The following is a 16,160-nucleotide window of genomic DNA, read 5'->3' as shown; positions in this document are numbered from 1 at the left end:
TTATGAGAAACATTACCAGATGTTATCAATTCAGGGTCTAGATCTTGGTCATGGTCTGCTAATTGGTAATCTTTGATATAGACTATTACATGAGAAACTGTTATGGACTGTGTATTGAGAACCGTAGAAGGAACTAAGGTATAATTTCTGAGCACATCTATTGATCTTACCTTGGGGTTTAAGCTGGAGAAGCTGAGCGAGGTGGGAATGGTGACATTTAGAGAAGCACTGTAAGCATCTTCTGCTTTCCTGTCCTGTGATGGAACATTAGACACATTCACCATCAACTTCAGCTTCTTTACGTCAGTAGTGTAGTGGAAAATCTGCTGGCCATTCCGCCTGTAGAAGCACACATATTAGCAGTTCACATCACATCTAAGAAGTAATGACAATTTCCATTCAAGTCCAGTCCAGGTGATTGGATCATTGGTGAGTGTTCATGTGCAAAAATGGGTCATACTTGAAAGGACCTAAGAATCACATTGGGTAGATTCTTCCTTTGTAGCATGATGGGAAACATTCAATCAAAAATGTATTTTCTATTCAGTCATCTACTTTCCCTTTCACATGAAGAACGGTAGTGAGCTTACGTGGGGAACAGCATGTTCTGCTCATCTGTGAATGCAGCCGTCATCTGAAGGTTGCTCTCACATTTGTTATCTAATCCACAGGCTTTCTGAATGTGAATCTAAAGAACGAGATGACATTGGTGGAATATAAGCGAGAATGTGAGCAAGCAGTGAAGGGCAGACATCGCATTTCCAATGAAAACATCATTTGTGTTTGAGTGCGGCAAAATATGCTGTCAAAGGTACCTCAGCTCTGTTAGTCAGAGCATCTTTTTGGCTGATCACAGGAAAAGCACTGAGGTCTTCCAACGTCTGCCCGCCTGAGGGAGGAGTCTCCACCAAAGACACCCTCAGCAAGAAAACTACTGGAGCAACCTTGTCTTGGATCGTCTTAGACTGTGAGAGTCAAATGCAGAGGCAATATATCAGAGTTATACAAATCTCTGTATACAATTAGCCCAATCTGATCACAAGCCAAACAACCCACTCAATGATTGTGAGACTTTTGGTCACAAAGTATAAAATGGCATTTCAAAGGATGGCCTTATGTCATACCACTAGCTCGAGTTTCAGAGAATGGCAATCTCCAGACGGATTAACAGACATTTTGCCAGTGTATTTGCCATCTTTGTTGTCAAGGAAACGAACACGAGGGCTCCGAGATGATTGGTGATCGGCTTCTACCGTATATTGAAAAGCTGAGAAAACAACAGATCTTTCTTACAGCTTCTTCATGTTGGACCTGAAGTCTGACAGTCAGAATGTGAAACAGCACATTTTGCATGACAATAATATTTAAAGAGTGTGTATTTATATTTAAGGTAATAAACTGTGATGTGGGACTTACTAATACTCTTCTGGGGACCGGCACTGCCAGTGCTGAAGGTGTAGGACAAACAGACTTCTGCTTTAATACTATATGAGGAAAACACAACAGAATTTACTGATTTTTGTCACAGAGACATTTCAACAATTGTGATTAAAACCCAAACACATAATCAATATTAAGATTACAGCTGTTGCAATCAGATTATGAAAAATATAGATTACAGCATAACATTTAGATCTACTCTAATTACACTATAGTGAAAAATAAACATTTATTTTATGCTAAGTATACTACAAGTACATTTACATATTTATGTGCTTAATAAAAATACCCTGCAGTTGCACTTTTGGTATACTAAACTGGTATACTTAAAGTCTGCTAAATTGAACAACTAATTTTATACTTAATGCACTTTAATTGTGCGGAAGTAGAGCTGAAGTCCAACTAAAAGATATACTGAAGTATATTTGATTGTGCTGAAGTGGAACTATTGCAAGTATACTTCATATCTTTCATTTCAAGACTGATATTAATCATACAATCCTCATCAACAGTGCCTTTAAACACATTTTAGGCTTAATATTAAGAAACGTGCACAGTGCAAGCGATATGTCTCAAGCAATATGTCAGGAAATATGTTAATATATTTGAACTTTACTTAGTATGAAATAAATGTCTTAAATATATTAGTTTTTTACTAGGTTATGCCAAAGGTTTTTATTTACAACCAGTTTTTGTTGACCATTTCATTAATTTGTGCAATTACATGTTTTTAAATGAGTCTATAAACAGTCAGTGTTGACATAATCTGAGATCCATCTATATTTCATGAGTTCGTGTGCCCATATAATCTTAGCATTTGTGGAAAACAGATTTGGCTTAATGTCTGCAATGGAGGGCTCAGAGAGACTATTCTACTCGAGCTCTGATAGCCCCCCTATAGACAGAAGGATAAATGAAATAAATATGCATAGAGGAGATGAGGAGGTGGAGGGATGCCGAAAGAACTAACAACAGAAGTGGTAAGAGGCTGTTTTTATACTTTGAAATTAATTGTAAGATTAGATGGGCGTACTCCTCCCAAAATTAAGTTTTAACTCCACTTTGTTTTGGGAAATAATCGACAGTTATTATTTTGTGCCACTGTAGTCTTCTGAAGTGACTCATTTCCATGTAAACAAACAAGTGTGAAAGTTGGAGCGAGACGTTTGGGGATTCATTACCAGGCATCACAGTCTTCTAGGCTGATAACCTCTGGTGTCACAGTGAAAGAATTCTTTAGGTGAATCACAGGACGTGCTCTTATAAGGGAGAAATTAAAGAAAACACAGTGAGATAAAGCCTGCAGGTCTGAAAAAACTACTAATCAAAGTACACTAATTTACAACTGTGATATAATAACTGATTGATTAATTTTGGACTTTGTCTGCTACATTGATGCTATACAACTAAAATATGTAAAAAAGTAAAATATTGTGACACGATCAAATCACCTTAGCAAGACCACGCGATCATCTAATGATCCAACTGCTATGTCTGGGTATATGTTCCCGTCGACATCCATGCCACCACTGATGGAATAGCCAAACGTCTGGAATCCACCACCTGGGATGTCTTTTCCATCAATGACCTGAGGAATTAATATTAGAGCAATGAACTGACTGTCTAGAAAGCAATCATACAAAATGACAGTCAAATAATCAGTATTAACCTCTAATAGTGTAAAACCAAACCTACACTACAGTTAAAAAGTCTGGGGTAAATACAACTTTTAGGAGTCCTTAGGAATTCATACTTTTATTACGGCAAGGTCAAATGATCCAATGTGACAGAAAAGACATTTATAATGTTAAATGTTAAAATGGTAAAAATGTTTTAATGCATAATTCCTCCATCTTGAGACAACCTCTTTAAAAGTAACTGCTCAAAAACATGGCGCAAAAAATCTCAAGCTGGTCGTGATAAAATGCTTATTAATTGCTTACTGGATGCCTATTATGATTATTACGGTAATCTGCAGGCAGCGCAGACAACCCTAGAAGTGTTTTTATGTGAGTTTATCAGTGAGTCTTCAGCAAGAACACCATTTATTAATTCAGATAAAGATTGTAATTTTCTTCTTATGAAAAAAAAAAAAAAGTCGGTGGCAGTCGTGGTCTAATGGATAGAGAGTTGGACTTGTAACCCGAAGGTCGTGAGTTCGAGTCTCAGGTCAGTGAATAACCAACACTCTCTCCACCCTCAATACCACGACAGAGGTGAGACCCTTGAGCAGGCCACCGAACCTCTAACTGCTCCCTGGGCGCCGCAGCATTGGCTGCCCACTGCTCCGGGTGTATGTTCACTACTGTGTGTACACTTGGATGGGTTAAATGCAAAGCACAAATTCTGAGTGTGGGTCACCATAATTGGCCACAAACTCCTTCCCTTAATTGTATGTTCACTACTGTGTGTACACTTGGATGGGTTAAATGCAAAGCACAAATTCTGAGTATGGGTCACCATAATTGGCCACAAACCCCTTCCCTTAATTGTTTTTAGTAATTGTACATCTTAACACTCTAAATATTTCTTAATATTCCCTTAATCTCACCTGACTAGGCGTTTGGGAAATACCCGTTTTTCTGCCCATCCATATCGATACTCTGCCTGTACTATGATATGGAGCACCAACAGCAAAATCTGTTAAGGAACAGAGGAGTGAGAAACAATCACTGTGAAAATACTTCTTAGTAATGCCACAAGAAGGCAGCAGAGTAAAACGTCCTTGACTATATAATGCACTGCTCTGATGAAGAGCTGCACACAAAAGTGAATTCTTGCAAATAGCCACAAATGACTAAAAGCCACATGCATCTTACATTGTACAGAGTGCAATCAAGCAAAGAAAACCACAAACCTACCTTGAAAGCCATCCTGGTTAACATCACCAATAGCAGCAACAGCCATGCCAAAAGCTGAGTCCTTAAGCCCAGTGAGCACCACGTCAGCTTTGTCACGAAAAGATCCGTTCTGGTTCATATAGACATACACCGCCCCGCCTTCATCTTTTCTCCGGTCGAAATAGAAAGGGGCTCCAACAATCAGATCCTTCCAACTACATGGATAATAATGAGGACAAGTTAAATCTCCATGTCGAGATCTACTGTTTCATTATTGACCTCTAGTTGAGGGGAAACAAAAAGCCAAGAATTGTCTTTACCCATCATTGTTAAGGTCAACAATAGCAATGCTGCTGCCAAAATAGGATCCAACTTGTTCCCCCATGACAGTGGCTTTTATGTTGACTTCTCCACTGACACCAACTTTATTAACTCTTTCAGCCATTATTACAGATCCTTTGGCTTCATCTCTTGGAGCTCCTGTTACTACTGTGTCTTCATCTTTCCTCAACACATTTTGAGCCACAGCTATAGAGTAACCTGGAGAGCAATCAGTCAAAAATAACCAAGTGTAATTTTCTATGTCTACATATTGACACAGTTGACCAAGGAAATTTAAAATTAATTTAAAAAAAGTACATGTAAGCTATACATTTTGTGTTTTAGGAAAGAGGTAAAACAGGGATTAATTATGGAAAATAGATAAAGGTCAGTTAACAGTTCACAACAAATGCTTATAAATAAGAATGTAACATAAATAGTATTATATGTATATATAAATACACATACATACATGCGTTTATTTATGCATACATATATATTTTTCTCAGTTATGTATGTTTTATATTGTATATATAAATATAAGTGATATATTAGGGCTGTCAGTTTATCACGTTAATTTGATTGATTAGTTATGGAAAAATAATGCAATTAAAATATTCTAACACAGTTAATATACCCACCCCACCCCCAATCCTGTACGTCATCTTACATTTCCTGCAGTTAACTGTTGAACTATAGTAGTCCATAAAATTCAAGATACTGGACCAAAAAAGGTGTACAAAAGTATGTAAGCTTTTTGTGAAGAAAAGTACATACTTTTGAGCATGTAGCAGAATAGTATGCAAGCTTTGGGACATAATACTACTTCATCATTATTAGGTCTTTAACAGGCTGCTCTGTTGCTTAGTTACGTGCCCTGTCAATCATCTGGTCACAGTTAACAATCCACATTTTGTTTAATTTTTTTCCCCAATCATACTGAGAGAAATAAAGAGGCATGTTGACCTGCCAGTTGTGCCTTTCATGCTGAGAACTCTGCTCATGTGTTTATATTATGATGCATTTAAAAGTTAATGATAAAATGTATCTTTTTAAAAGTTTATAGTGCTGTTACAGATTAAATATAACAAGGATAACATTCAGGGATTCTGCAGGATTTTTAAGCTCAAATTTAAGACTTTTTAGACCTTTTTTAAGACCTGCACAAATAAAATTAAAACCATATAAGCGGGGTAGGGCGATGTCTTTAGTAACATATTAAACTGTAAAATTACTTTAAAAAAAAAACATGATTTACAGTTCAGATACAAGTTTTCACAAAAAAAAAGTTTTATAAAATTATAAACTTCAAATTTCAGCCTTTAAACAATTTTTTCCGGGATATTTCCTCAGAAAATGAAACTTAACCACAGTGTCCACAATGGCTCAGATGGAGGGAGTCTATGGAGATTCCCATGTTCCTCTTTGGCGCTGACATTGCATAGCCCCAGTAGCTACAGTAATCAGTAACGTTAATGGCGGAGGCGGACCGCTGCTTCTCACTCAGGGCTGTGTCTATGCTTATAGGACAGCGTCACTAATGGGCGGGACTTTTTCCCTTATATAATAGAAATATATTAACAAAAAACATTTCTTCTTGTTTTAGTTGTTGCTGTTGTTTTGAAAACTCAGAAAATCCAGAAAGCATGGTTGCAGCACTGCCTTACCAATGTAAATATTCCCTCTTTTCATGTTTGGAAGTGCGCTCTTCACATCATCAATCTTATCTTCAGGGTTATACCACACCGAAAATGTGTTTCCTGCATATGATGGAAAATTATTAGAGGAGAATGTAACATCATTCTTGCATGTAGAAGCAAAATGTTTACAGGAAAACAAAGTCCCCTAACCTTGCCAGTTGAAGCATCCAGGTGCACCCAGGAAGATCTCCGTCTGAGTGATGGCAGCAGACATTCCAGCAAGACACATGCCTTCACTAGTCTGGTCATCTCTGGGGTTACACACCTCATTGTATGACTGCCATTGAGAGTCTGCAGGGTCATATTGTAAATCATTTCCACGAACATAGCACCTCCCAATCATCCGAAAGTTGGTTGCAAAGTTTCGTATATAACGATGGCCACAAGCCTAGTAAATAGAGTGATGAATACTATGTTAGGATGGTAAGAGCAATGCTTTTGTGCATTGATTTTTCATAGACCAACATAAGAGAGGTCATTGTTATAAACTCACCAGTACACGGCCCCCTGGTTGACTCTGACTGGCTAATGACACACCTAGCCACATCCCATCCATCAAATTATTTTTAGGATATGGTACGTCTTCAGAATCTGCATAACAAAAAAACAATTATTCAGACCTGTTCTTTCTGTAGTACCATGCAGACATGTGGGACACAACAATAGTAAAAATTTTAAAAGCAAATTTAAGTCTGGTATAAATGGTACTGTTATAATTATTATTAATAGTGGAGAGGCATCGTTATATTTCAATTTATACTACTATTACTATTATAATAATAATAAATATTATTGTATTGTTATATATTATTATAAATTACATATGTATTACCGGTAATTAATATTTTAAATATAAATATATTTATCATATTCATATTTTATTCATCATATTTATCATTTATTATATTTATCATAAATCATATTTAATAGTTTTTTAGTTAATACATTTTTTATTAACTTTCTATTTTTCATGAATTTCATAAATTATATAAATGTCATATAATTTCCCCTTTATGCAATGTAGGAGAGTAAACAAACAAACAAACAATAAATAAATAAATAATAAAAAGTTAAGCCCCCAAAAAACTCATGGCTTGTATGATTGTCAGGAAAGTTACTTGAGCTGAGAAGGTTCAGTCTTCTGCAGTCTTTGCGGTCTGCAGTGATTGGACAGGCATATACATCTCCAGTCTCATTGGCTGACACTCCCGACTCTGCTTTCTCCTTCGGTGCTCCTACAAGAAGTCTGAAACATGTGTAAACTTGATTGAGCTCAAGTCTGTCTTGAGGCAGGGTATTATGCCACAGTTGCCGCAGTACCACAGTAATGGCTGTTTGAGACAAAAAAACATTTTTTCACACAGCACTTTCAAGTATAAAGCAGAAATTCTCATCCAGCCTTGTGCCAGGTATTGCTTATATTTTACGGCAGCGGCTATTTGCACCAAGTGCAAATAGCATTTTTTTAGTGACAGATGCTATTTACGTGCATTTATTTAAGTGCAAATAGCAATGGATTCTATTTACACTATGTTAAAATAGCAAGATTTTCTGCTATTTATACTACTTATTGCAAATAGTGGCAATTATCTGCACATCAGTATTGTAGTACATTATAAAACAGTACGCAATAATAACGTACTGAGTGTAAATTATAATTTTAATTCAAATTTATTAAATGGATGCCACCTTATTGGGACAATAAAGCCCTCCCTACACCTACCCTAACCCTACCCGATACTTTATTTTCTTTTTAACTTTGATTATTTCCTTCATTTTTATTGAAAATAAATGCCTTTCTGATGCGATATGAGATTTGAAAAGGGAGAAAAAAAATGTTTGGCAAAAGGTGGGCTCGAACTCGGGTCGATCGCGTCAAAAAGCATGCACCTTACCATCTACGCCACTGAAACTGATGTTGAACTAACTTCTTTTTTTATTGTTGACTAACCCAATCACACGTTAGTGGGCGGAGTTAGTGTAAATAGCCTTTGCCAACAAGATGGGCTATTTGCACTTAGTGTAAATAGACACTCCGATATTTTATACCTTATCCCCAGAATTTAGTGGACACTGCAGATAAACTCCAGCATGTGTAACACTTATCTGTCTGGGCTTGTCGCACTACGTGAACGGATTTTGACTGAAAGGACTTGTCAGAACCCATTACTTCCAGGACACAGTGCAACTATGGACAGAAAATGTTGTTTAAAAAGCTACATGCTTTTAACTATCTGCAGAACCCTGCTGGTAAAAGAGATTAACATAAAGCATCTCAGGGCTCCAGACAAAAAAATAGAGTAAGGAGCCATTGGCTCCTATAAAAGAAAAACTTAGGCGCCAAATTATTTTTTTAGGTGCCACAGAATAAAAGTGGTTTATTTTATTATTATCATTTTATTTTTCCCCCCTATTTTAACATTTCAATCATTTTGTCATGCGTTTATGTCTTATCTTTTCTAGGCTTTATCAGCATTTTAATCCATCTTGTAGATGATCAGGTCGACCGGGGGACTAAGGTTCACTTAAAGTGTGAATTAAATGTCTTTTACAACTTGAAATATACAGTCACAAAGAATTGTTCGTTACACAGAATCTGTACCAATATCATGGACCATAAGCATCACTTGGCCACTGAGTGCAGTGCATCCTATAAATGTTGTCATGTCTTTCACACATTCAGTCTGTTTTTCTTCATTAGTAAAATGCAATTTTATAGGAGGAGTTGAATCATGTACAACAGAATAAGTAAAAATATTAATATGCAACAGCGCATGAATATAGCAAAACGCTCCTCTTTATAGTTATTTTTCTAGCTGACTGATGAGTTTATGGACACGGAGTGGTTATTCTGAGGTAAATGTATTACAATGCAATGTTTACAAGCTTTATACATTTCCTCAGTTTGAAACACAGCTTTTACATAAAACATTTCAGTAAGTTGTACTATAGGCTTTCTTATTGCCTACCTTTTGATCATGTTCATTTCATACTATAGTAGTAAATCGAAATATATAATGGGTTCACTTGCTGCTTTAACTGAGGTGCTAAAGAGATCGCGCCTGAGCATTAAGTGCGATACTCTCCGCTCGCGCGACCCGGACGCATACACGGACCGTGTGGACGCGGGGTACTGGTGTTTATATTACCGAAAGTGTGCGCTTGTGGTCCGCATTAAAGAGCACCCAAACCTCATCATTTGAATTTCGTAGCATTTTAATGCTGATGCTTTGTTTATTAAAAAGTAAGACAGCACAAAGCTTTTTGCGATTACTGGATGGCAAGTGCGCTTCAAATAACAGGAAGTCCATGCATTAACAGAACACAGCATATAGACTAAGATCTCGATAAGAAGATCGACCGGACAAGTGTAAATGCATCTGGTTGTTGAAACCACATATGGTAATTTTACTCCTCCCATAATATTAAAATAATAGACGTGTGAGAGCGTTTTATAGGCTATATGGCATGTTATAGTCAGATATGACAGCGCAATGCAACAAGCATCACCGCGGATGAGTAGCAGAGTATTTCTTCAGCAAGCGACGCGCAAACTGAATGAACCTGAAAGTAAGCCGCAGACGCTCAACACACAATCTTCTTCATTAAAAGTAGCGAGACTAGCCTATCTTTCCAGTGCTGATGCCGCGCGCTCTCTTGATATCGAAATTAGCTGATAATTAATAAAATTATCCATTGCTTTCATTGACGTGAACTCCGTTATATTTGCATATGAAGCGGGAATTGAAGAACGGATTTATATCCGTTTTGCGAAGACACATTTATGTGGCCAAGTGTAAATGGGGAAACGTTTTAACAAATCATATAGATATCCGATCAGAGAAAATGCATGAAGTGACCAGGTGTAAACAGGCCCTTTCAGGTCTCTCTCACTGCGTTCAGCAGACTGTGTGCGGCAGAGACGAGGACTGTTTGAAACTCTTTTCCAGTAAAACTTTGATGCGCATCGTCTTATAATACGTGAACGTAACAAAAGATGTGAGCGCAAAACAATCAGGAAAAAAGTCCTTTCATGCAAATTATATATAGTCGCCAGTGGCGACCTCAGCAAAAACTTCACTCGCAAATTAATATTCGCAGTTTGGAGCCCTGCATCTAAAAACCGGTGAACACATTTTACTCAAATGTTCATTTTCAGACAATATGGTGAATGGATTTGTGTCTACTTCTCTACCTCTCTTTCCATAGGCAAGCTATTAATACATACATTCTTTATCCCTTCCAGGGAAAATTCACTAACTCAAGCTCCACCTATGTAACCGATTTGATTTTGATCACAAAAACAAGGCAGCCTTAAAGATAAGAGTCAGGCCAAATGATACCCACATCTGCCACCATGGAACAGATTTAATCCTCTAGAGCCCTTGAAGAAAGTGAGCAGAATTAAAGCGGCATTTCATTAAACTCTAATCACAAAAATAGATGAATTTTATTTCAATATTTGCGAGAGCACGACAGACAAAATAATGACTAAAGCGGTGCTGCCTGCAAGCTTGATTCATTAATGTTTCATGATTTTTGGAGACACACACCCTAGATGCTATTTTATCCACCTTGCAGCCTGAGGCCTCAAATATTCCACTCTGTGAGGGATGAGATCTCATCAGATCATGACTCGTGTCTAACGGGATTATGAATGGGCTTTAGTGGGTGATGCGGTCATTTCATCTTCTTTAAAATTCTGTTTGGTGAATTTTAACAGGAATGTATTATGCCTGACAGTCTAATCATCACAGATTTCATTCCTTCAACAGAGAACTTGATATTTGCCACAGTGAGTGATATTTTTTGTGTTGTTTTATTCTTGTATGCCAGATCACTACACAGAGACAGTTATAAGTAAGCCCTTTGTAATGCCAAGTTCACACTGCAAGATTTTAGTCTCGATTTTCACTCGCCGACAGGTTTTGCAAAAACGACGACACCCGTGAAATATTTGGCATGCTAAATATCTGGACCAGTCTGCGATTCAAAATCTGCCCGTGTGAAATGAGTTCTGATGCAAAAATACATTGGCGATGATCTACAGCCAATGAGAGCAAGATACAGGGCAGCTGGAAGTTCGGGGAGGAGGTAAAGGCAATAACTTTTGTAGCTTTAAGGATAAATTTGTGTTTAATTTAGAATTTAGTGTTTGACAACATTATTGAATTTCTGTATGTTTCCTACTTGCTGAAGGGCACAGGTAGCTAAACATGGCATTTATTATAATGTTCACTTAAATTAGAAGTTGTTATATTTTAAAATCTAATAAATGTTCAAATTAATAGCTCTCAGTTATACTGTACTGTTGAATGGCTATAGTCAATGGTTAAAAATTAGGAAAAAAATAATTTCATAGAGACCAGTATTGGTATCAGTGATACTCGCCTTCAGTCATAAAAAAAGATGCCACTAAACAAATATTAAAAAAAAAAAAAAACTTTGTCTTTGTTGTTTCTACATTAATTTGAAGATTGAATGTAACATTTTTGCAAAAGTATATCTAAAAACTTCAGTGTTAGGTAGGATCAATCACAATTAGGGGATTGGGATTAATTAAAAAAAGTGTGATTAATTAATTAAATAACGATTTAATTGACTGACAGCGCTAGTTTCAACTGTTTTTGTCCATTTAATGAAAGTCAATGGGGTCCGTTGGGTTCCATTATATGGGCATGAAAAGATATTTTAAAAAGAAAAGTCAGTCATAGAGGTTTGGAATGACGTGGGGTTGAATACTAATGTTTATTTTGGGTGAACTATTCAACTAAATTCACAATTGCATGCCTGTCATATACGCAAATGCTATACAAGTGAACATTATTACTAAAATACACTGCCCCAAGTGAACAACAAACGCACATTCTGAAGTTTCCTTTGTGCTCATTTTGACAACACTTTTCATTTCTGTACTTGTTCATATGCACACATAGACGGACGACGCGTCTCCGCTTCCTTCCATTATAGAAAAGTGAAGCGAATACAGCTCAGTATGGCTGCTGCCATCTTGCGTAAATGACGTCATTTGGAGCCCGAGTCTGCGCAGTAGAGATTCGTTTGGAGCCAGAGTCTGCGCAGTAGAGATTCATTTGGAGCCAGAGTCTGCGCAGAAGAGATTCGTTTGGAGCCAGAGTCTGCGCAGAAGAGATTCGTTTGGAGCCAGAGTCTGCACAGTAGAGATTCGTTTGGAGCCAGAGTCTGCACAGTAGAGATTCGTTTGGAGCCAGAGTCTGCACAGAAGAGATTCGTTTGGAGCCAGAGTCTGCGCAGAAGAGATTCGTTTGGAGCCAGAGTCTGCGCAGAAGAGATTCGTTTGGAGCCAGAGTCTGCACAGTAGAGATTCGTTTGGAGCCAGAGTCTGCACAGAAGAGATTCGTTTGGAGCCAGAGTCTGCGCAGAAGAGATTCGTTTGGAGCCAGAGTCTGCGCAGAAGAGATTCGTTTGGAGCCAGAGTCTGCGCAGTAGTGTCGTGAGGTGGAGCCAGAGTCTGCGCAGAAGAGATTCGTTTGGAGCCAGAGTCTGCGCAGAAGAGATTCGTTTGGAGCCAGAGTCTGCGCAGTAGTGTCGTGAGGTGGAGCCACGGAACCAAACTCCTGCCCAAACTCCCGCAGACCCAATCAACCATAACGACACGCCCTGTTTTTATAGCATCAAATTACTAGCAAAAATCAAACTTATCACAAAAACGAACCATTGAACATATATCAGCGTGATAACAACTACCTTAAATGACCAAAATCATCTTTCGGAAAATTGCATTGGAAGTGTAATTAATTTTTTTACATGGAGAGGGCGGGGTTTATCGCCTGTACTGCAGCCAGCCACCAGGGGGCGATCAAAGAGCCCGCAGCTTCACTTTTCATGACATGTGAGACACACTTGTATGCACCACACATTGTGGTGAGGTAGACTGTGATGAGGACACAGACTGAGGTCAGAGTCAAAGGGAGGGAGGGAGGGAGGGAGGGAGAGGGAGAAGACAAGGAGGGACAATGTGAAAGACAAAAAGGTGAAGAGAAAAACATCCCTCCCTCTCCCTTTGGGTCTAATTTCACTTGGACCCCAATGATTGTCCCCCTCAAACCACCATCACAAACAATCAGCTGGCGTCTCCGCCTCAAATCCTGTCATGTGACTCCAAATTTGCTTTCAGCAAGGACAAGACAGGAAATGAGAAAGTCAAGAGAAGGTGAATGAGCAAGAAAGAATGTCAGACTCTTCCTTGTCGCTGCATGTTCACCACCTTTTATGGGGGCTGTTGCTTATTTTATACGCAAAAAGGGTGTTTGCTTTTGCTTCTGTCTTAAAGGTGCGGAAGCAACAAAATGGCCTGCTTAATTCCAAGCAAAATGAGAGGGTGCTTATTAAAATTGTAATTGAAAACCAAATTATAATAGGTTTTTGTGCCAAAAAAAAAAAAAAGTGTGATTAACTTTATAAATAGACAACATGGGACAAGCCTGACTTATAAAACGGAGCATTTATAGAGAAGCTTCATGCAGTTTGTTTAGTGAATCATACTTCCAGTGCATTACACCTGAGCCCGTTTATGCTTAAACAGATACCAGTTACATGACATGGGTTTTACCCAATCTTTAAATCATCTACAAGTCTAGTGGTGAGCGGCACATACCTCAGAGGCAAGTTTATGAACCACAAGCTGGTTGGGGGTTTGCATTCACTGGTGCTTAATTTCATCGAAGCAGCTCTGTTTGAGTATGACTCAAACCGAATAGATTAATTTAATCTTTTCCACAGCATTAGTCTTCATTTTGCTTTTCTGTCAGATGGAAACATCCTGCAGTATATTTGTACAGCAAATCACACTCAAAGAGATTTCACTTTTATTTCTTGGTCTAGTGAATCTTTTGAAGATATATACTGACATTTGGCATTTTCCTTAAGTTTAGAAGCTGGGATATTTTAATAGAATTACTCGTTTACTTTTTAAAAACCTTTCTAGCCCAATTTATACCTTCTCTGATGATTTACACAGTGATTGTGAACGTTTTTGACTTCGTTAAAAAACACAGCTATGAGTCAGATCACAGAGAACACAACTTCCTGTAACCTGCTGAAGAAGGTGTGTCTGCTTCGACCGTTTCACTGAATTCATATCAGGGCCAGAGTTCACACGTTAAACCTTTGTTTGATGTGTGTGCCTCCAAGCTGTTCTAAAGGCCTGAACTTTCAGTAAATAGTACTTATAAAAAAAGGTCCCACTGGCCACGCTCAGTGTTGGAGACTGTCTGGCCACGAACAAAGAGCTTGATCAGGAGAGAAAAACTTTCTGGCAGTGTTGCACACATTCAAGTTCAGGCAGGTGAAATTCACGTCCCTTATCTCCCACATATTGCTATGAATGAATGGGAAAGCAACCAAAACAGAGTCAGCACTAAGCTGCGCAATAAATGACGTGCAGAGAGAGCTCATTACACTTTCAAGTGAGTGGGTGAGCAGAGATGAGAGGCAGCAGTTTAAGGCATCATATTTGTGCAAAGTTTGTTTCAAAACATAGGCAACGTCATGATGTCTTCTAAGACACCTTCTCTAGACCAAATTCTAGGCAGCACTGCATATGTCCTTTGCAGAGAAGTCAGTCCAATAATGCACTGCACTCAGTGAAAAAAAAATCCATCATGGTAGAAGAAAAAAATGCAACAAACAAAACACTAAAAACAAGTTGAATCTAATTGAAATTGATTATTTTACCCAAAATTTTGCCTGTGTGATGTGTATTCGTAGTTTACTATAAGTTTAGCAAATATGCTAACATCATGTAATTTGCACATATTTGCTTAAAAACTGTTCACATATATACACATACGTATATACATATATAGCTGTTTTTACTGTACACATAAATGCAGCCTTAGTATGCTTACGAGACATCTTTCCAAAACATTACAAATCTCACCATCCTTAAACTAAAGTTTAAATTCACATTTCATAAAACCATTCCTTCTTTCTCATTTATCACATATATTTAAGCCTTTCTTTACAGGAACTGCATGGATCAGAGCTGCTATGGTCACCAAACTGACAATCGCCCTGCAACTAGAACATTCACAAGGTGACAAATCTCATTCTTGACATTCCAGCTGTTACAGATTAATGAATAATATCTAATCCAAAAACCCAGGATGCTCCACATGCACAGGAAGTCATTATCCCTCTAGGCTTTCCAGCCCAGAGGTGAGACAAACCTACTTTACTCCAGCTGAAATTTTTTATGACATGCTGCCTAGACCACTCAATGATTTTAAAGTAGTGGAACCTAAAGTTTTCATAGTGCCTACTACCTAACCTACTTCATTGACAACTCAAGCACCATATTGACATAATTAACTATTATACTCAAACATAACATCATTTTGTTGATTATTACTGGACTTTTCAAGACTTCTCACGATTCACTTGTAGACAAGATGCAAGACTTGATGGATGGGCCTGCCCTGTTTGCCAATGACATTAATGATAACCAACGTTTTTTGACAGGAATTAAAATGATGCCATGAGGGACAGAAGTGCAGAGCGATGCACTTGCATTGCAATCAATCAATGGATTGCAATGCAGTTCAACAACATATCAGTTGTTCGGCTGATGGACCATTTAAAAAAAAAAAAACTCAGTAGACAACAACTTCATAAAACAGTTTTGAATGTTGTGAGTTGGGAAAATTAGAAGAGCTGACAACAGTGTGTGCCATTGTAAAGACACTTAGCATATCCCTCACAGGCATGTTTTCATAGGGTGACCATACGTCCCCTTTTTGGACCTAAAAAAAATGCGTCCAGCCGGGATTTCTTAATCGCCCAAAATGTCCGGGATTCGTCTTTTTAGTCTCGCTCCTGC

General features: G+C 37.9%; 1 protein-coding gene across 2 annotated transcripts in view; it reads right to left on the bottom strand.

The window, feature by feature from the left end:
• LOC306846916 (integrin alpha-3-like) overlaps positions 1 to 16,160 on the bottom strand; it is a 38,268-nt gene that overhangs the window by 11,566 nt on the left and 10,542 nt on the right. For both annotated transcript variants that reach the window (XM_079380616.1, XM_079380615.1), the window contains exons 2-15: positions 7,420 to 7,547; positions 6,795 to 6,892; positions 6,452 to 6,689; positions 6,269 to 6,361; positions 4,601 to 4,820; positions 4,302 to 4,495; positions 3,992 to 4,080; positions 2,892 to 3,028; positions 2,622 to 2,699; positions 1,417 to 1,484; positions 1,125 to 1,267; positions 816 to 965; positions 591 to 688; positions 171 to 339 (exon numbers count right to left, since the gene is read on the bottom strand). In XM_079380616.1, coding sequence (XP_079236742.1) covers positions 171 to 339; positions 591 to 688; positions 816 to 965; positions 1,125 to 1,267; positions 1,417 to 1,484; positions 2,622 to 2,699; positions 2,892 to 3,028; positions 3,992 to 4,080; positions 4,302 to 4,495; positions 4,601 to 4,820; positions 6,269 to 6,361; positions 6,452 to 6,689; positions 6,795 to 6,857 — 1,740 coding nt within the window. In that variant the 5' untranslated portion in view covers positions 6,858 to 6,892; positions 7,420 to 7,547. The remainder of the gene's footprint in view (positions 1 to 170; positions 340 to 590; positions 689 to 815; positions 966 to 1,124; positions 1,268 to 1,416; positions 1,485 to 2,621; positions 2,700 to 2,891; positions 3,029 to 3,991; positions 4,081 to 4,301; positions 4,496 to 4,600; positions 4,821 to 6,268; positions 6,362 to 6,451; positions 6,690 to 6,794; positions 6,893 to 7,419; positions 7,548 to 16,160) is intronic.

The sequence above is a fragment of the Barbus barbus genome (genome assembly GCF_936440315.1).
Source record: "Barbus barbus genome assembly, chromosome: 3".
NCBI lineage: Eukaryota > Metazoa > Chordata > Actinopteri > Cypriniformes > Cyprinidae > Barbus > Barbus barbus.
Note: the sequence above shows the minus strand (reverse complement) of the source record. Positions and strands in the feature narration are given on the sequence as shown.